Genomic DNA, 21073 nt, shown 5'->3' on the forward strand with positions numbered 1-21073 from the left:
TTCCAGTGCGATACCTTTTAAGTGAGTGTCACCATAGTCTGTTCAAAGTCTCAGGTGTGGAATTATACAGATAACACTTGTGCTGTGTGTACATAGTACACAATGTTGATAGTATACAACATTTACAGAAATTATATTGGGAAAATTTAAAAAAATTTTCAGTTTTAGAGTGGCACTCATCATTTCTTCCCTTTCAGGGAGAAAAATATCTAATGTATACATTGCACGTATAATTCCTTTAACACGTTACACATTCGTTATTCCATTTAGTCATTTATTCTAAATAAATGTCTATTAGAGTGTAATTGCGACCCATTCGCCCTGCAATTAGCACATTAAATATGCCAAAGTTCTCTTATTTATTTAAGTAACCTCATATCATTGTATGCTTACAAGCAATGGATATAGTTGACACTTATATTGTTCCGACAATATATACAAACCATGAGACCGTGGATACTTAGGTTTGTTCATACAATATATGCTAACCTTGAGGCCCCTTTTCTACTGTCTAGTATGACTCTTCCCTGCAGGGGGCAGAAAGCACTAACATTGTCTATGATTAGTGGTAATGACGGATAACGGTAACATTATTTGTCTCAATGGTCTAGATGACCATAAAAAAATTGTCCCAAGGTTAAGGCACCTTTGAAAATCCACAGATACAGTACTTTCTAGTAATGCTCTGGTAAACTTACATCAGGAAAACATGGCTTGAGCCCAAACAACCGATTTTGAGCTAAGTGAAAAATCTATTTTTGGGTGAGCTAGCCATGTCGCCCTGATGGACCCGCCCTCCTTTTTTATAGAAAAGGCCTTGGCAGGATCCCTCCTGAAACTACTATATCTGTAGCACCATGCTCAATGCTACTAGGAATAAGCGCCACCTACATACTCAATAGTAGTATGGGAGGAAGGGTAACCTTGATAACGGCTCCCCTTCTAATTTGCCACTCTTCCCCCTCGTGGCAAAAACGCTATTCGGGGTGAAGATTACTGTGTCTCGTATCAAGATATATGTCCCCTGATTTTGCGATATCCTTAAGAGAAATTTTAAGGTTATTCGCACCAGGAGTTAGAATTCTGGAGACCTAAAGCTAAATTCTCTGGGAATATCACTGTAGTTCAAATATCCCTTGGAAGCTACTTATAGGAACCTTCCATCAGGACGACATAGCTATCTCACCCAAAAATAGATTTTTCGCTACGCTCAAAATCCGTTTTCTGACCTGGGAAGCCCTAGAAATCGACATGCTAGTCTAAGGCAGGGAAATCCTCAGGTTGATTCATCCAACCTATTCTCGTCAGAGGAAGTATTATCTCTCCCAGGAGGCTTCCTTACCTCAACCCTATTTTCCTCTCTTGACTCCAGGTGTCACAGCAGACCGTCTGCAAGTACAGAATGTTACCTTTGATGTGACTGAGGCCATGAATATGAATATGGAAAGGCCAAATCATGAATTGACCACTGGTCCAGTGTGGTGGGCCTCTTTGGCTGACATAGAGGACTTGTGAGAGCCTGACGAAAGTGCCATTCAAGAACATGACAAACTTATAACAGAGTTTGTATTTTTCCTAACATACAAACCCGAATTCTTTACTATAGGAGATATTCTAGCGCGAGCTGGAAAATACGGCAGAAAAACCTTAACAAGGTCGTTAACGACCGGACAGGTAATTACCCACCTGTCAGTGGTGGGGGACCGCCGGTCGGTAGCTGCTGTTTACCTTCAATCGGATTCTAGTTAGGACTATCGTAGGGGGCGGTGACGGAGGGAAGATTTGTGTAAAGAATTCGGGTTTGTATGTTAGGAAAAATATAAACTCTATTATAAGTTTGTCATTTGTTCCTACACTAAATTCAAACCCTCATTCTTTACTATAGGAGACTTAGTCTTGAGGCCAGGGTGGCCAAGGAGTTCCCTATCTTTAGGGAAGATAGTCCTCAGACTAGACTCTTTTGAAGCAACAATCTTCTGTTATCTTCTTTCTTTGTAGATCCCCAGAATCTCAGTATGACTGAAGGTTAGCAACTTCATGGAAACAAATGTTTCAGGATGAAGTGGGTCAGGAACATTCGACTCGGACCCCTTCAAACTTAGGATTCCCCCGACCTTGCCAAGGGGAAACCTTGTGACCACGAGTATAACCTAAACTCTGTGAGAGGAATCAGATGAGTATCGTACCTTATTTCCATTGGCAAGTCCAGCTGAAACTGGATACAGGCTAGGATCCCCAGAATCCTCAACCAATGGTTACTGTCCCCTGAAAGGGCGTAAGGTAGTAACAGCATCTGTTGACCTGTCACAATAGGCCCTATAAAAAGGGTGTCTAGGGACCTATGTGTCATGTTGCTCAAATAGTGAGCAGTGAATGTAGATTGGCATTTCCAGACCCCAACACTTAAGACTTGGGAGACTGAGAAAAAACTCTTAAACGCCAGAGAGTGCCATTGCGCAGAAGATTGGTGGCGCGCAGGTGAGCGCATGGCACGAGATGGAGCTATACTCTTGTTGGGGCGTATGCGCATGTTGGCGCATACGCTCTTGATGCCCTATGTTAGGGTAAGAAGGAAGCGCTCTTAAGTTTGTCACGAGAGTGCTTAGACTAACAGCGAGACATCTCGTGAAGAGACAGAAGGTGAGGAAGAGCAAGGACAATTATGTCTCCTCCAATGTCGCCTGTGATTCCGGAGAGAACCACTGGGCAATGGAGTGCAATCTCTCCTTTTCCTCTTCTCTATCTCTCCCTCCTAGCCTCTGAAGAGGGGAGGACCATGAAGTGGAGGGGGAGGAGGAGAAGGTAATGTGGAGACCTCTTCTACATACTTGGCAGGGGAACCCATCCTCCGCAGGGTAGCAGAACACCCATGACCTCCGTAACGGGGCATAGGGAAAGAGGATCCACATCCAGCGGTGACATAAAGGCGTCGTGAACACTTCCTCAAATAGAGGACATCATCTACAAAGAAAAAGAAAAAGTAAAAAAAAAAAAAAAAAAAGAAAGGCTAGTCTGCCAGCAAAAAAGCAGGAGCAGACGTGTTACCACTGCAACGGCTAGAATTCGATTGAACGTAAACAGCAGCTACCGACCGGCGATCCCCCACCACTGACAGGTGGGTAATTACCTGTCCGGTCGTTAACGACCTTGTTAAGGTTTTTCTGCCGTATTTTCCAGCTCACGCTAGAATATCTCCTATAGTAAAGAATGAGGGTTTGTATTTAGTGTAAGAACAAATTGTCTTGACAGGGCCAAAGTGGTCAAATTTGTTACCAATCGGTCCACCAACCAGTGGATGACCTGGATATTGAAGAGGCATGAAGCTGTAGGCTCCAAGTTTAATGAGCATATCATCCAGCGAAAGATCCGAATCTCCACAGTGCATCAGTGAAGGGTCCTTCTCTGTTCCCTACAGAGAAGGTAGTGGTGAATAGCTAGAAAGGGGAGTTAGGATTCGCTTTTGCAACGAGCAGTGTCCTTTTGGAACTGTTTTCAGCCACTCGAGATCGCGGACCCTTCCTAGACAGGCAAACAAGCCTGCAACTGGGCGAGACCCTCATCCAGCTTGAGGCATGGAAAAGAACAGCAGCACCACTTTCAGAACAGACTGGGTCAAGGGTGCAACAGACACAGGAGAGGATAGCGAGCCCAGTGCCTGTGCTGGGGATGGCGATATCACTAGACAGAACAAGAGGACAGTGAACTTTCTTTGGTCTGGGTACTGCCTCCTACTATTCATCAACCACCAACGATTTCATCGTCCTATCACCAGGGATAGGCAAAGGTCTTAGCCATTCAGCCCATGCTGTAGAAGGACGCTCTCCGATCACAGCTACCAAGGCTTAATTCTGTCAACTTTCTTTTAGAGGAGGCTTCTGGAGACCAGTCATAAACCTTTTGACCTTGAATGAGTTTATGCAAACTAAGATTGTGACTCCAAGCACAGTCAGGTAGGTGATCAAGCCATTAGACTTCATGATGACAATCGACCTAAATTATTATTATTATTACTTGCTAAGCTTCAACCCTAGGCCAGACTATTCAGTGTAACTAGAGAGAAGGATCCAATATTGTACTGTCTGGTGCCCTAGCCAACCTCCTTCCAGAAGCCAATGGGACACAACTCCCGAGTGCTTTGCTTTGGTCTCTACAGCTCCAGAACTTTTCACCAGAGTTTTTTCTATGCTTTCTGCATGAGTGCACGCCAACGGTATTCGTCTTCAGCGTTCCCCTAGACAATTGACTGATCTTGGCAGACAGTACTTCCTTCCTTCTCCACTGAGACAAGCTTCCGTTCTGTCGAGATCTGAGGATCATGGTGAATCAAGAGAGGTCAATCCTTATTCCCAAACAAAGACTACTCTATCCAGGTATGGACATCAACACAGCTGTAGGTAAAGACTTCCCATCTCAGGACATTGGTACATTTTTGAGAGGTGGCTCTTCCTTTCCTTCAATAGCCCTATCTGGCAACATCTCATTGGCAGAAGTTGCCTGGACACCTGATATTCCAAACAATCTTCTCTACCCGAGGTCTGTTCAACGAGAGATGAAGAGAACGGTCTAAGGTAGCGACTCCTCTATCATTAGTTCTGATAGGGGAGGATTCCAGACTCAATCTGCTATGGTGGATAAATGAGACAACCCATTTAAAGAGCTCGCCCTTGCTAGCATCGAGACAATGGACCGACCAGGAATGTCAATGCTATATCAATGTGTTGCAACGTAGAGGTGCTCTCCTCACGCTCTAGCACTTTTCCAATCACTGACAGCCCACTTTATTCCAGGGAAAAAGAACATCCTGGCGGACAAACTGAGCAGTTGGATGCAGATTGTTGGGTCACAATGGTCTTTGCATCCTCTGATAGCAAAGTATATCCTGATTTTCTGTAGTTTACTGAAAGACTATTTGCACCCTAAATAGCTTCCAATATACTGCTCACTGGTGCCAGACCCAGAAGCAATGTTAGACAACACATTCCAGCACCACTGGAATGACCTCGATGTCGATGCTTTTCTGCTGTTCTGCCTGAAGATTGTCTGGAACAGAATCCGGTCTATTCTGAACTTTAATATAACTAGTAGCCCGGAAATAGCCCCAAGTAGAATGGTACCCAAACCCTCTAACAAGTCCAATTGATTCCAAGGGAATTGCCTCCCCTCCCTTACCTGTTAGCTAACCACACATCCAGATCTGCCACAGCTTGGTGAAATCACTTTGGCTTCACATGAGGAGGTTATCTAGTATCTTTGAGAACCCTGACTCTACTTAACTTATAAAGGTCCGAGTTATTGGTAGAACGTAATGAGTACCGAGCCAGTTGGAATAAGGATTTCGTCCCACCTACGTAAAGGTCATGGATTTGTATGTTTGCCGGAACAAATGACAAATTTGAAGATGGCTTATATATTTCATAATTATACTAACCTGAGTCCTTTACTCATACATTCCTTCCATAACCTAGTCTCTAAATAGGCCCTGGCTGCAATAAAAGTGAGAGATCAGTGCACAAGAAGGGCTTGTTTCCCCACTCCCTGGCCACTTGTTTACACCTTGTTATACAGCAAAGTTTAACTGTTGTCTTCTCTAGCTTCAATTATATTGTATTCTATGTAAAGGACTCATGTTTGTATAGTTAGAAAAATTACAACTCCTCAAATATGTTATTTTAGGGAATCATTGAAATTCAAAACTGTAAATAAATAAATGGATATTTAGTAGTTTGGTACATACTACACAAGGTAAAACTGTAAGAAGAATCATACTTCAAAGACTATTGAAACATTACATGAATTGGTATATTTGGCCAATATTGTGGTCGATGAAGAGTGGAGATTCTATCAAAAGATAGCTGGATAGCAGTTTCCATGGCATGAATTCTAGGCGAGGCAAGACCGTATAACTGTTTCATCTCTCTGTTTCGAGTAACATCAGGGTGCTCCTGTAAAGTTAAGAAAGCATATAAATATAACTAGAGAAAAATACTATTATAAAATGTTGAAAATGAAAGAAAAGGTTCAAATATATACTAGCATAGCATTTAAAAAAAAAAAAACAGGCATTTGTGGTGGGTACATAAAAGGGACAAATTGAAACTAAACATAGTACCACTGCTCGTATTTATGTAGTCATCTATAACTTCTTTCGAGGAATAAATTTGTTGAGGCATACAGCATCTGAACCAATTCATCATATGCTTCCATGGATTTGGAATTTGAACTATTATGGACCAGCTTAAGGGCTGAAAGGCTATTCAGCAGAAGATCCAACTTGGTGGAAATCAAGCAATTGTACCAAGTATGAAAGGGTGGTCAAAAAGATGAAAGAAAATCAATATACAGCAGAAAAGCTGAAGACCCTTTGCTAAATAAAACCTTGTGCCATGTTCCCTGACAAACCTGTTTTGGACTTTAAAGATCTATTTCTTTATAGATATGTTACTGCCAGAAATTTGAATATATGTGGCATTGTAACGAACAAGTTATTGTGCATAAATTGCACTATTATAATGTTTACCAGTCAGATGCAAGTACCGGTGCTTGATTGCTTATTATTCCTCTTAACTCGCTGACACTAATGAAGAAAATCATGACCAAGAACATAGTACATTTTTGAGAAACAAGGGAACACATGCAAACCCCTTCCTTGACCTCCTCGCAAGATATGGAAAAAGTTTTATAGGGTGCCTCGCAAAAGGAGTTCCACTGGACTAGTTACATGCCATAACTCCCTCATATGAAGTGGCCATTGCGCCCTTCAACTGGTGCCATGAGTTGGCATTGCTTATCTCTGGCACTGCCGTTCAATTAGTTCGTTCTGCATGTTGCCTAAGATTTTTCATAATTCTGATCATCCTTTACATTTATATCTTCCTGAACAGTTCCATCCTGTTTGTACAACTAGGCATGTAGTTAATTCTAATAATCATGCCTTCACCATGAGACTTAATACTACATAATATTCTATAAGTTTTATTCCAGCTGTGACCAAGTGGTGGAATGATCTTTCTTATCGGGTAGTTAAATCAGTAAAAGTTCATACTTGCAGCAAATGTTTTAATGTTGAACAGGCTGACATGAGTCTTTATATAGTTTATATATGAAGTCTGTTTGGATGTTATTTTTTTTAAATATTTTAATTGTTTATTATTTCTCATATCATTTATTTATTTCCTTATTTCCTTTCCTCACTAGGCTATCTTTCCCTGTTGGAGCCCTTGGGCTTATAGCATCTTGGTCTTCCAAATAGGGTTGTAGCTTAGCTAGCAATAATAATAAGGAACATGGCAAGAGTGGGAAGCCTAACCTTGGGTAGTGAATATTCTTCAGGAGGGATACTTCCCTTCAACAAAGGACATTTGGCCTCCCTTCACTTGCACTCCAATTCATTTTGACTCTGCCCTGCCAGCAGAGATAACTACGATGATAGAGAAAATGCATTAGGTGATGTCAGTGACACAGCATCATCTACAATCTTTATCAGACTTACATCAGCAGTTTCAAGTTGAGCAATTGTTCCTTAGTGTACAAGACCAAGCTACTTGGCAACAGCAAGTTCTCATTGGATACCTTATATCCCTATAGATTAGCTTATTCCACACAGATTGCTTTGGTTACATTGTTAAGCTGCCATGGATTCTCCCTCCCTTCAAGTCACACTGATTCAAGTAGTGCGAGACAATCTGATAACAGGACTCACAATTTCAAAATAATTAAGTTTTGTCGTTACTTTGGAAATATCCTTAGGATAAACTCAAGTGTGACAATGTGCGAGTCCTGAATGGGGATAATTCTGACTTTCTGTATATCCCCCTTAAGAAAAGCAAGAATGGTTGACTTGCTAAGAAAATATACGAGAAAACATGATATCTGTTCCACTATCAAAATACTGAAGTTTGATCTACAATGATACAAATTTAGTCATTGGTAAGAGAGTGCCCAAGACCAGTGTCTCTGGAGGCAAGGGATCTAAGAGAATCAAACCAACCATTCTTTTACATATACTGCAAAATTGTTCACATAATTCATAATTGGATGTGCAAGTTGATTTAAAAGGAATTAGTGTTTTACCAGCCACTGAGGGGGGGGGGGGGGGGGGAGCCTCAACTTGGTGCCAGTCACAAGCCCAGGTAAATGGGAAGGGTTGGCAGCAGGAAAGGCATCCGGCCATGAAAAATTAGCCAAAACCAATATGGCCAGTGGAGATTGTGAGATTAGAATTAATGCTAGGGCATTCCCCGTGGGTGATGCGTTGGGACCTCGCCTGATCACTCCGAAAAATCGGCAAGGGCTACCCAGTCATGGGCAGGCTGGGTTAAAGTGGCAAGCTCAGAGGATAATATTTGAGGAGAGGATGAGAGTAACAACTCTGAATGTGGGGACAATGACTGGAAATGGGCGAGAGCTGGTTGACCTCATGGAGAGAAGGAAGATTGGAGAGCTGTGTATGCAGGAGACCAGGGGGAAGGGAAATAAGTCAAGAGAACTAGGCAAAGGTTGTAAATTTTACAGTGGAGCAAATATGGAAGGGAGAAATGGTGTAGGAAAATTATTATCAAAAGATTTGAAGGAACTTTGATTGGAGTGAAAAGGAAAAATTAATGTATCAAGGATGAACTTTGATCAAAAGGATTAACCGGTGATGAAGTGTGGGACAGAGGTAGATGGAGAATGCTGGCCAGAACCGGTGATGAAGTGTGGGACAGAGGTAGATGGAGAACGCTGGCCAGAAACATCGACCCCACATAGAAGTGGGAAGATGCAGACAAAGAAGAAGAAGAATGTTTTACCAGTAAATCAATAAAGTTCAAACAAGCTCCTTTGGTACATTTAGGCTTGATAAAACTCTAGTGAATTACAAGTAATGCTAAGAAGTTTTCAGTTGCATCCATCATTACTTGGAAAATGGTACTCAAATCCAGAGAAAATGAAAATTTTGTTTGAAATTTGTATTTTTCTTAACGATACAAACCTGTATTTATTTATAGGGGATATTACTTTCGGCGAAGCTGAAAGACGAGCCATTAGATTTTTAGCGAGAGTTAACCATCCTGCTGTTGGTTAACGGGGGAGGGGGGTTGTATATATGTGTGTGTGTGTGTGTTAGTAGCTACTTCGCTCTCTCACACATCTGGGTTGAGAACCCACTTTGCTTGGAGGTTGGTCTTCAAGGGGGACTGGTGCTGGTGGGCCAATCTGTATAAATAACTACAAGTTTGTATCATTAGGAAAAAAAAGAAAATTAAATAGCTTTCAGAAGACCTGCTTCTGAAATGAATCTATAAATGCCGCTAGCATTGTACGACACATCCTGTCCAATAATCTTAGCAACGATAAACCTGCCATCCTCACCTCGTCTCAAACAGATATCTATTTCTATCCGTGCTACAAGTGGGGGCATTCAGTCAACAAATGCCTCACTGTCAAGGGTATCAAATATTCGTCCCAATATGGTTGGTGTTGGTCAGTTAGCAGAAACTCGTGTGTCATTTGAGTGTGACCAATGTGGAGACGACAGAGTAGCGTCTCACTTTCAGGGTGTAACGTTATACTTCCAAGGGGATATAACATTCGTTATTTCTATCACCTTATTTTCAACTAAACTATCCTGATGCTGTTGCCAATTATACAATAATACCTGCACTGCAGAGTAGTTTTGTTTGAATGCTAGGGACATTATAACACTCCTGACATCATGCTCTGAGTCGACGCGTCCGAGGAAGACCGGAATTCACTGCAAGGTCAATGACCTTGCGAATCCAAGCAGAGGAGTTCTTCGTGATCTTACTCTTGACCTTCCCTGCGTTGACGAAGAGTGCTGGCACATGGGGGTGAGCTGCAGATGTACTTTTGAGGTAGTACCTTAAACTCTTTACTGGGCATAGTAACAGTTAATCTGGGTCATCAGTTACAGAATGGAGACTATCCGGAACAAATCGAATCTACGATCCGGTAACCCCTTGATTTTGAGTCTTTTGCAATAAACTCGGAGATGAAGCTGAGGCTTACCTCTCCTCATCAATGTCATAAGAGAGATCATAAAGTTCACTAACTCTTTTGGCCGAAGCCAAAACAATTAGGAATACCATCTTTCGAGAGAGGTGACGATCTATTGCCTGGCTTATTGGTTTGTATGGGGGGATCCTTCAAAGACTCAAGGACCCAAACCACGTTACACGTAGGAGGTCTCTTTTCCGACTGGGGGAAAGGTGAGACTCAAAGCTGAGCAGTAACCTTTTACTTCCAAAACCGAGAGACGCATTTCATCCTTTAGGTGCACAAGGAACACCGCTATTACTGGGATAGTGTCATCGAGCGGAGATCCCTCCTGGCCAGAGCCTCTAACGAGTGGTCGAGAGGCAGTGCTGTCCGGAGGGAGTTGTTGGAGCCGCCAATCTGAGAGAATGCCTTCTGACGAGCAATCGTCAGACCCTTAGACCAGGGCAAGGCTTCTAGGTGCCGTAGACATGGTCCAAGACCATCTCTTTGCCCTCTTGAACAGCCCCTGCTGGGTCAGATAACCCATTGATGGTCCTATGCAGGCCAAGATCTGCCAGAAGGCGTCCTCCAACTTCTGCTCTGCCTCTGATAGCTTCAAACTAGCAGCTCTAAGATGATGGTCATTATCACTATCATCAAAGTTATCCACCTAAAAGACAGTATCTCAGGGTGAATCGAGGTCGTCTCTTGCACGACGGGTGTAGCTTGCTGACACCCCTGCAGGGTTTGGAGATGGTCGTTTAGGACCTTCCGGGGAAGGTCTTGATACCCTTGTCGAAGAATTGGGAAGTGTCTTGGCGTCATTAAACTCCTTCCGAGGGGGGGGAAGGAATTCCTCCAAGAGTGAAGGTCCTTGACGATAATCCGTTCATGTATTTCCTGCTGATGGAGAGATGTTCTCTCATACGGGTTTGGAGACTGGTCACTGTTTGGGTGGAACCACCTCGATAGGTGAGGGGCAGAAAGCGCTCACCAAAGACTCTTCTTTAGGAGATAGAGACTCTTGACTTGAGAGACAAGAGTGAGAGCATACTCGTGGAGGAGTGGGGACGACAATGTTGAGACACCACTTCGAAGTGCGTACCGGTGTCACCTTGTTCTGGGAAGAGTCCAGCTGTTCAGCTACTCCTCGTTTCCTCTTCAGGGAAGAGATGGAAGGTACCAGGGGCTTTTGGAGGGACCGTGGATTTACGCCTATGGTCAGCTGGAGGAGAGGATGACTTTTCAAGTGGAATCCAAGGAGTATTGGGTGGTCGAAGAGGTGGAACACCTCCCACAAAAGCCTGGAGGACTGCTCTAACCGGGGAGTTGAATTATGGTTCTTTGACCAATACAGCACTGGCTGAAAGGTCCCCTGAGAGGATTGAAGCTAAGGGTTTTTGAAAACGTGAGACATTCCTACCGGATCAATTGAAGACTGGACAGACCAATGCAGCGCTGACTTGAAGGTCCCCTGAGAGGATTGAAGCTAAGGGTTTCTGAAAATGAGACATTCCTACCAGATCAACTGAAGACTGCACAGAAGAAGAAGCGGACAGCTGTGGGTTTGAAGGTTCCATCTTACAGGGAAACGCAACAGGGTGCAGTGGCTTGCCTATTTGGCGATCTCCTTGGTTCCCTAAAGGTAGGTTCTTCCCGAAAAGGAGATCGTAGGGGGTTGTCCTTCCGGAGAGATGTTCATGGCGAGCGGTGACGTGGGTAGATCTGTGGGACACAGACTTACGCTCTACAGACGAATGGCAATCTGACTCTGATGGTCGGCGCTTGCGGGCCGGAGAACGAGAGGAAGAACCTCTACGAGGTGCTGGTGACCACCGGGTCAGTGAGTGCCGATACCCGACAAGCGACGAGAAACATGAGAATGAGAATGACTAGAAGACTGTCTCCGATCCAAAGGAGATGTCTTGAAGTCTGGCGAAAGATGATATTCTGGTGAACGACGGCTGGTTGGCGAACGTCTCAACTGGCGAATGGCGAGTCATAAGAGAACTAGGCGAGGCTGGAGAGCGGCGAGCAGCTGGTGATTGTTGTATAGCTGGCAAACCCTGAGAGGCTGGTGAACAGAGATCAACAGGAGAATGCCGGGTAACAACCTAACGCTTAGCAGGAGGAGATCGGCAAGTTGTTAGGGAACGACAAGCTGTCGGAGAATGAAGAACAGCTGGCGATAGACGGGAGGTTGCTGATCGGTGAGAAGCCAAGGAACGATGGACAGCTGGCAGTTGACAAAGCACAGGTGAGTGATGAGAAGCTAGAGGACTGCAAACAATCGGCGAACCACAAGCTGTGGGAGCTCGATGATCAGTCGAAGAATCTGGAGATTTTATGGCAGCTGGTGAACCATGAACACCTGTCAGGTGGAGAGAGGTCGGAGAGTGACGGTGGACAGGCGAACGCTGCAAGTTGGTGAACGTCGAATCCGATAAGGCAGGCGAGGGTCGGGAGCAAGAAGGCTGTCAGCGAGACTGTCGAGATTCATCATGAAGACTATATGAGAGAGCTGCGCCCAAGGTGTGGGCAAGGATCGTCCGATGGGCAAAGGAGTAAAAAATAAGTCTCTTTGCCGGAGATGAAGGAGAGCGTCTAAAGTGATGAGGAGGATCATGCACTCTGCAAGCTCAATGAAGACGGTGAAGATCTTCCGAAGGGAAGGGCTGCTAAGCACGAAGATTTGTGGAAGACCTACGGATCGGGGTCTCTCACTCTAGGACGAGAGAGATGCCCATCTGCAGGAGAGACCTGCCTCAGACTTTGCTCCGCCCCCAAAGTACAAGTTGGCATAGCAAGGGGGAAGCGCAGTCTTTGGCAACGGCGACAGCGGCGGTGGAAGAGGCAAGGCGGGAATCGTCAGCTGACGACACCTCAGGATTACGTACTCCCACACTTAGCAACGATAAGGGATCCACCTCCGAGGAAGTCAGTGTCCGCTTCCTCCTTGCACCGAGCTGAAGGAGCTCGAAAAGCACCTTCTTCGATGGGAGGGAGCCGGTCAAACCACGTAACGGCCACGCTTGAAACACATCAGAAAGGGAATAAGTCTCACTTGGGGGGGAGGGGGTGGGGCTTCGCTAGGGGAAGCAGCACTGTCCCTCGAGAACCGAGGTTGACCTAGAGTTAAGTGGGCTACGTTCCTATTCGACAGTTCCTTGAGGGAAACCGGCCGAACAGGAACTTTGGGGGAAGGTTGGGGGGGTGGAAGAAGCAGCCTTGGTTTTCTTCAACTTCGAGGAAGACCTTGTAGGCGGAGAATCCCTTAGGGACTTCTTACGGTGTCACCCAAACTTCTCCCACTGGGAGGCAGATCACTCCCGGCATTCAGGGTAGGTTTTGTCCGGGTCACAATGCCGCCACGGCATGCAGGACACAACAGATGCGGGTCCGTATCAACTGACTACATGAAAGTCCCGCAAAAACGGCTTGCAGGTTCTGGCCAGGTCCTCACGTAGGTGGCCAAGAAGAGAGCACACACACTGGAAAGAAAAAGCAGTAGTTAGTAAATGGCTAGTCAACAATTGGTGAGGAGGAAAAGCGGTAACGTCCGTTCTCCACCGGAGCCAAAAGCAAAGTGGGTTCTTAACCCAGGTGTATGAGTGAGCAGGGTAGCTACTACTCCACCCACCCCGCTAACTAGCAATTGGGTGGTTAACCCTCCCTAAAAATCCAATGGCTTGTCTTTCAGCTTCACTTAAACTAATATCCCCTACAATAACATTGGTTTGTATTTAGTGACAGAACAATTATAATTTACAAGAAGGCAAAACCTCTAAAGGAAAGACCTTCCATTTTCCTAGTAACTGACAAAAGAACCATACTGTTCTAAAGGTGCAATAATATATGACAAATGCAAGTGCAAAATAATTGAACATGATGCAATTCCCACCAGTGGAGTTTTATTTTTAATATAATTTACAATATTTCCTTTCCTCAATGGACTATTTTTTCCAGTTGGAGTCCTTGGGCTTAAACCCTCTGCTTTTCCAACTAGGGTTGTAGCTTAGCTAGTAAAAATAATAATACAAGGAGAGAGACTGCAAATAGTAGCCAGTTTAGGAATAGACAAGCCCATGCCAACAAAAGTGTGTGCAAACAGTAAGGCAAAAGCAAACAGGTGAGTGAGGGCAAACAGTTGAGAGATCAAGATCCAAGGGTGTACAGGTGAGCCCTCATAACATATAACTGTGCTTACTGGAGACGGCAATCATGTACAGGTGAGTGCGTACCCGAACAAATTAGTGTAGTAATGTCCAGACGAGTACACATACGAACAGTAGAGGTGCAGGCAGGCATTCACAATGTCTCTCATAGTGTCCTGAAGATCTCTCGTTCTATGATGACGTGAGGGTACGCCTTCTTGTAGATGGAGGTTGATCCCCTGGGGTAACTGGAGGTACCATTGTCATGCCTCTGTGAAGGGGGGTGGGAAGGATGAAGGCACCTCCCCTTCGCCTTCTGAAAGTGGGCAGTACCAGGAGATTCCATCAAAGAAGAAGAGGTCGAAGGAATCAGGCTGCGAGGAGGTGGTCAGAGGTGTTTCCTTCCCTTACTAAAAGACATTGAGGATGTGTTAGTTGGTGGCAATGGCGCAACCTAAGGTGAGGGCTGTTGATCAACTGCACCTTCAGGAGTCCAGGGCTGGATGGAGGGGGTCACGTCAGTGGTTTCCTCTGCAGTAGTGGAAGAAGATGTAACAGTAGAAGACGACTTTGTTGCGAGGGATTCCAAAAGCTACTCTGCCGACAGGATACCTTCAAGACCCTAGGGAGGCCACAGTGTCCTTAAGCCATTTTCCCTTGCAGCTTCGTTGTCTGAAAAAGGAATTTTGACGTAGGAAAAATCTATTTCTGGGCGAGGGACCTGTGCCGCCCAGTGAATAAGCTCCATTTAGCACTTATTCTTAGGTAATTTACTGCTAAATATACCAGAGAAAAAATGTAAAGGAGTGCTAGGTTAACTAGCTCGCTCACCTATTGGTGTCGGTATAAAATTGGGCGTATAATCCAGAGGTCCCGCACTATTTAGATTAATCCACGACAGAAACCCCAATAGAGGAGAGCCGTTCAACCTCACTCGGTACTACTAACAATGCATCCGCTCAGAACCCAACTCCTTAGCACCCAAAGTTTGGGGACTCCAAGGGAGAGGAGCTGGGAGGGTTCACTGGGCGGCACAGGTCCCTCGCCCAGAAATAGATTTTTCCTACGTCAAAATCCCTTTTCTGGGCTCGAACCTGTGCCGCCCAGTGAATCTATACAAGAGAAAATGTCACCAAACTTGCAAAATAAAGGAAAAAACATAAGCGTAAGGGAAATACAGGATGCTTTAATCAGAGATGAGTACCAAAAAACAATTATAGGTATAATAATGCCGTGAGTGATAATATATACAGATACTCAGGAGTATATAAAAATTTACAAATATAATAACAGTATTCAGGTGCGAGACCAACGAATACAATAGGGTATAAATGAGGCAGGTAAGAGGGAGAGATAAAGAGACAAGGCCTTAACCTGTGAGTTACCTGGGAGTAACTACGCTCCCTGCGGCTACTGTAGAAAATTTTAGGGCTTCCAAATGTTTAAGGTAGTGTTTCTTGAACACTGACGGTGATTTCCACCCTGTAAACCTGGGGAGGTCTGTAAAATTCATGTGGTGAAAGAAGTTCACCGAGGTAGCAACCGCCCTGATATCATGTGCAAGAGGAAAAGAGTCAGGGTTAGCTTGTTTAATAAAATACAAAATTTGTTGCCTGATCCCTTTAATAGTAATGGTACCGCCTTGTTCTCTAACGAATAGAGGCCCCGAGGAGTTAGAGGAGGTCCGGGATAAATAAGACCTAAGAGTAGTGACAGGGCACAGAGACGGATCTTGCGTGAGGGGAACAATTTTCCAGGAGGTCCATCTGTTTTGAGGGTCTTCGTTCTTAGCCAAAAAGAATTTGTTAGGAGAAAGAAGGACCTCTCCCGAAGGCAGAAAGTCAATATGACCCGGGTCTCTCGACAAGGCTGCCAATTCAGAAATTCTTGCCCCGGAAGCCAAGCTCACCAGGAAAAGTGTTTTCCTGAGAAGGGGCATGTAATCACAAGAACTGTTAATGGTATCAGAAGCCAATTTGAGTACGTCATTAAGGAACCAGGTCACCGGGGTAGGACGAGTAACCGGTTTCAGTCTGGCACAAGCTTTCGGAATTGAAGCTAACAAAGAGTCGGTTAAGTCTATGTTAAAACCCACTAGGAAGATCTTTTTCAGAGCCGATTTAATAGTGGTGATAGTATTGGCTGCCAGACCTGATTCTAATAAAGATCTAAAGAAAGTGACTGTAAGGTTCAAGTTCATACAGTTCACTTCTGAGTCTATTAAAAATTTTGCCAACTTTTTAACTGCAGAGTCATACTGGCGGATGGTGGAATCCCGTTTATCCGATTCTAGGAACAAGGTGTTTTGAGGATCAATATTGGCACCATGCATAGCCGCAAACTTCATAAAGTCCATAAAGTTAGGGCGCTCTGAATGTTTGAGAAAGCGTACACAACGCGTGTTTGTACTATCTGAGACAGAACCGGATTGGGTATCGGGTGAGGGTATAGTCTCAACTCTCGCAGGAGAGGATACCAGTTGCTCTTGGGCCAGTTGGGTGCGACCAAGGCTACTTGTCCCTTGAAGGATCTCAGTTTGTCTAGAACTTTCAGCAAAAGATTCACCGGGGGAAAGAGATAAATCTTTTCCCAGTTGTCCCAATTCTGTGACATGGCGTCTGTGGCGTAAGCCTGAGGGTCTAGATTGGGAGCCACATATACTCTCAATTTGTGGTTGGATTCCGTGGCGAAGAGGTCCACTTGGAGACCGGGAACCTGAGAGAGAATCCACCGAAATGACTTTAGATCGAGTGACCATTCCGATTCTAGAGGGGAGGTCCGGGACAGGGTGTCTGCCACTACATTCCGGACTCCCGCCAGGTGGACAGCTGAAAGATGCCAACGGTTCGAGGCTGCTAGGGAGAATATGGCTACTAGAACATGGTTCAGAGGCCCTGACTTTGACCCGCCTCTGTTGAGGCAGCGGACCACCACTTCGCTGTCGAGGACCAGACGAAGGTGTTGTTTCTTGGGAAGAGCGAGACGTTTCAGGGTTAGAAGAACTGCCATGGCCTCTAGCACATTGATGTGAAAATGGCGGAACAAGGGAGTCCAAAGACCTTGAACTTTCTTGAGCTGAGAATAGCCGCCCCAACCTGATAAGGATGCGTCTGTGTGAATGATTAATTCCGGAGGCGGAAATCGAAGGGGAACTGACTTTGACAGACTGTTTGCTCTTGTCCAAGGAAGAAGTCTTTCCCGTAGAATGGGAGGAAGGCGGATTTTCCTGTCCCGGAGCTTCCGGTTCGCCCTCGAACGCCAGACACGATTGATATCTTTCAATTTTGCCTTCAGAAGAAGATCCGTCACTGAGGCAAACTGAAGGGACCCCAGAATCCTCTCTTGGAGTCGTCTGGAACTTACTTTGTCTTTGAGAAAGCGTTTGGTGTTCCTTGCAATCTCTAACCTCTTGGGTCTGGGAAGACACAGAGTATGAGATATAAGATCCCATTGCAGGCCGAGCCATTGGAACTTCGATTTTGGAAGAAGACGGGACTTCTTGAAGTTGATCTGGAAGCCTAGAGATTGAAGATAATGGATGACTTTGTGAGTGGCTTTTAGGCAATTTTGGGAGGTGTCTGACCAAATGAGCCAGTCGTCCAGATAGGCTGCTACTTGAATCCCTTGATTCCTGAGTTCCTGAACAGCGACTTCTGCTAACTTTGTGAAGATCCTTGGGGCTATGTTGAGCCCGAAAGGCATCACCTTGAAGGAGTAACTTTTGTCCCCTAAGCGAAAGCCTAGGTACGGACGGAAGTGTCTCGCTATCGGGACGTGATAGTAGGCGTCTGTAAGATCGATAGAGGTGGTGACGGCCCCACGGGGAAGTAAGGTCCGCACCTGCGAGACGGTAAGCATTCGAAACTTGTCGCATTGAATGGACAAGTTGAGAAGGGATAGATCTAGAATCACTCTTCTCTTGTCTGAATCCTTCTTCGGGACACTGAACAGCCGACCTTGAAACTTCAGATGTTTCGTTTCTTGTATGGCGTTCTTTTGTAAAAGATCCTGGACAAATTCGACCAGGTCCGGAGTGGAATGTTGACGAAATTTGTTCGGAGGAGGAGGTCCTTGAATCCAACTCCACCCCAGTCCCTTGGAGATGATACTGAACGCCCAGGGACTGAACCTCCATTTGTTGCGGAAGGCATAGAGCCTCCCCCCTACCTGCTGCACCTCAGTATTGGTTTGAGGAGTTGCCTCCACGTCCGCCTCGGAAGTTCTTTCCTCTGCGAAAGGCTCTTCCCCTGCCTTTGTTCTGGTTAGAACCATGGTGGTAGCCTCTGCCTCTACCATACCTCTGGGAAGAGCTATGAGCCTCGTAAGACTGGTTAAAGGCAGGAGAAGTGGCGGAGGCACCAGAAAGCTGACTCTTAGGGAGCAGAACGGTGACATAGTCGTCCGAAGGAGCCTGAGAGGTGGAAGGCTGTGCGGGGACAACAGAAGATGGAGGAAGAGGCAGCCGGAAGTTGGATGAAGCACTCTGCTGTTGCCTGAACTGGGTGGAGGTATAAGGTCTAAGCTTCTTCCTACCCCGGGCTTGATAATTTGCGGGGTCATATTTGCGTTTAGGGGTCAAACCCCAACGGGCTTTAAGGCTCTGATTAACCCTAGTGGCCTCCGCCAAGACTTCCTCTACGAGATCCTCGGGGAAGAGATTTGAACCCCAACAGGAGGACCGGATGAGCTTATTAGGTTCATGCCTAATCGTCGCCTCAGCTAGGACATGCTTGCGACATCTGCGTTTAGCAGTAGCGAAGTCATACAAGTCATAATATAAAGACTGTAACGTAGCCTTGTTGAGAGACTTAAAAATACTCTCCGTATCGTAAGTCAAGGCTATCGACTCCGTGGATGTGGCCAAGTTTAGAGTACGGCCCACACGTAGGCGGGAATCATATTCCTGTTTAATGAGGGATTCCGGGAGACGGGGAAGCTTCTCACTAAACAAAACTGAGGCACAGTCTGCTGCAAGCTTGCCGGAGGTAACGGTGGTATGGACGTTGTCCCAACACTCAATGCCTGAGGGAAGAAGGAGGGAGATTGGATCCACCTCTCGGATGGGAGGCAAGGGCTTCTCCTCCAGAGCATATTGGAAGGCAAGCTCTGCCACCTTATTGACGCATGGAGTCAAGGTGTTCTTGTCCATTAAGAACATCGTAAAGGAGCTTTTATAAGGCGTCAGCATGGTGTTAGTGCAGCCGATGTCGTTCAAAAATCTGGCCCAAACAGATTGGGCTTGCTCCTTCGGGAAGATGACCGTCTCTTTGGGGACCTTGTCTAATCGAACTAAAGCTTCCTCGGTAAGCCTGGCATAACCATGAAATGGAAATGCCAGACCAGGAGGAAAGAATTCAAAGTCCTCTAGAGGACGAGTGCCAAGGCCCTCCAGAGTCAACATTCCGTCTGAGAACGGGGAATGAAGAGCCATACGCCAGGGGTTGTTCTTGGCAAACGGCGGGAGCTTAGAGGCATCCGGGATGAGAGAGCTTTGGACTCTCTCCGGAGCTCCTTGCTCTAAAGCCCCAATTCTCTGACCGAAGTTAGAGAACATCGTGTCCATCCTCGACTGCATCTCCGAAACCAACTTTGCCTGCATCTCCGACACGATGCGAAGCATGGCTGATTCGGAAAGGCCCGAGCTAGCAGCAGGAGGGGCGGAATGAACTCCCGGGTCGTGAGACTTAGAGGAGGAACCAGAGGTCTTTGAAGACGGGTTCGTACAATGTTTAGAGCCATGAGAAGTCTTGTGAGGCTTGCGAGCTTTGGGTAAGGTTCTTGAAGTAGACTTATCCTTAGGGGGAACCGGGTATGATCGTTGAGACGAATCACGGTCCCCAGAAAATCCATGAAAAGAAGAGCGATCAGAAGAAGAAGAAAGAGCGGGGCTGAGGATAGGAATCTCAGCGCCGGACACACCTGCCTCACTTACCACCCTACCTGTATCCGGCTCGTCTAGTAACATTGGTTCGACGTCCAGGTTCATGGAGGCAACATTGTCCTCCGGACCTCCGGGGGCGTCCGATGGATCTTGCTCTGGGTCGATGAGACCCGTTATAGTGGCATCAATGTGGGCAATGATGGGAGCTGCCACATGCCTAGCCACAGCAGCTGAAGACTTGGCGTTGGGGTAAACCATGGTGCAGTAGTCCTCAGATAGGACGTACGGCCGCTTAGACTTCACATTCCGGGCAAACCCACCAACCCACACCTTCAGTGTGGCCCGAGCCGCAGACTTTTGCTCCGGGGATGCCTGAAATAATAGTGGGAATTATAAAAGGGAAGACTCCCAATGGTCCTTCAAGACCATAGATATCTTACTAATAGTAAAATAAATAAGAAGGCAATATAGCCAACGGGACTCACCGAGTCAGATCCAAGGGTAGGGATGAGGTCGAAGCAAATCACACAGTTATCCGGGTGCCATACCACAACGTCTTCCAGTTGAACCCCACAAGGGGCGTGAGATCGGCAGACGGAGTGGCCACAAGGCTGGTGCAGAACAGCTGCACAGGCCGGCGTCAGACAATGCACCATCTATAAAAAGAATAGTATATGAGAAACTGTAATTCTCTTAAGTAGGGGTGGGTCCGGAGGACCCGGGCCTAACATAGGTCTAACACAAGATTAGAGCTTAACTGTACTATTCTTTAAGTAGGGGCGGGTCCGGAGGACCCGGGCCTAACATAGGTCTAACACAAGAATAGAGCTTAACTGTAATATTCTTAGGTAGGGGCGGGTCCGGAGGACCCGGGCCTAACATAGGTCTAACGCAAGGTTAGAGCTTAACTGTAATATTCTTACATAGGGGTGGGACCGGAGGACCCGGGCCTAAACATAAGTCTAACTTGAAACTAAAGTATAGCAATCCATTCCGGTCAAGCCGGGAGCATAAAAAAGGATGCAATAACAAGGAATTAAGACACATGGTGTCTGATTTC

At 45.8% G+C, this 21073-nt stretch overlaps 1 protein-coding gene across 4 annotated transcripts in view; it reads right to left on the reverse strand.

The window, feature by feature from the left end:
* LOC137658848 (gem-associated protein 8-like) overlaps positions 1-21073 on the reverse strand; it is a 119889-nt gene that overhangs the window by 54035 nt on the left and 44781 nt on the right. For 3 of the 4 annotated variants that reach the window (XM_068393949.1, XM_068393947.1, XM_068393950.1), the window contains exon 4: positions 5790-5942. In XM_068393949.1, the coding sequence (XP_068250050.1) occupies positions 5790-5942 (153 nt within the window). Of the gene's footprint in view, positions 1-5694; positions 5943-21073 lie in introns of those variants that run through there. The other variant, XM_068393948.1, reaches the window with a different exon arrangement.

The sequence above is a fragment of the Palaemon carinicauda genome, chromosome 19 (genome assembly GCF_036898095.1).
Source record: "Palaemon carinicauda isolate YSFRI2023 chromosome 19, ASM3689809v2, whole genome shotgun sequence".
NCBI lineage: Eukaryota > Metazoa > Arthropoda > Malacostraca > Decapoda > Palaemonidae > Palaemon > Palaemon carinicauda.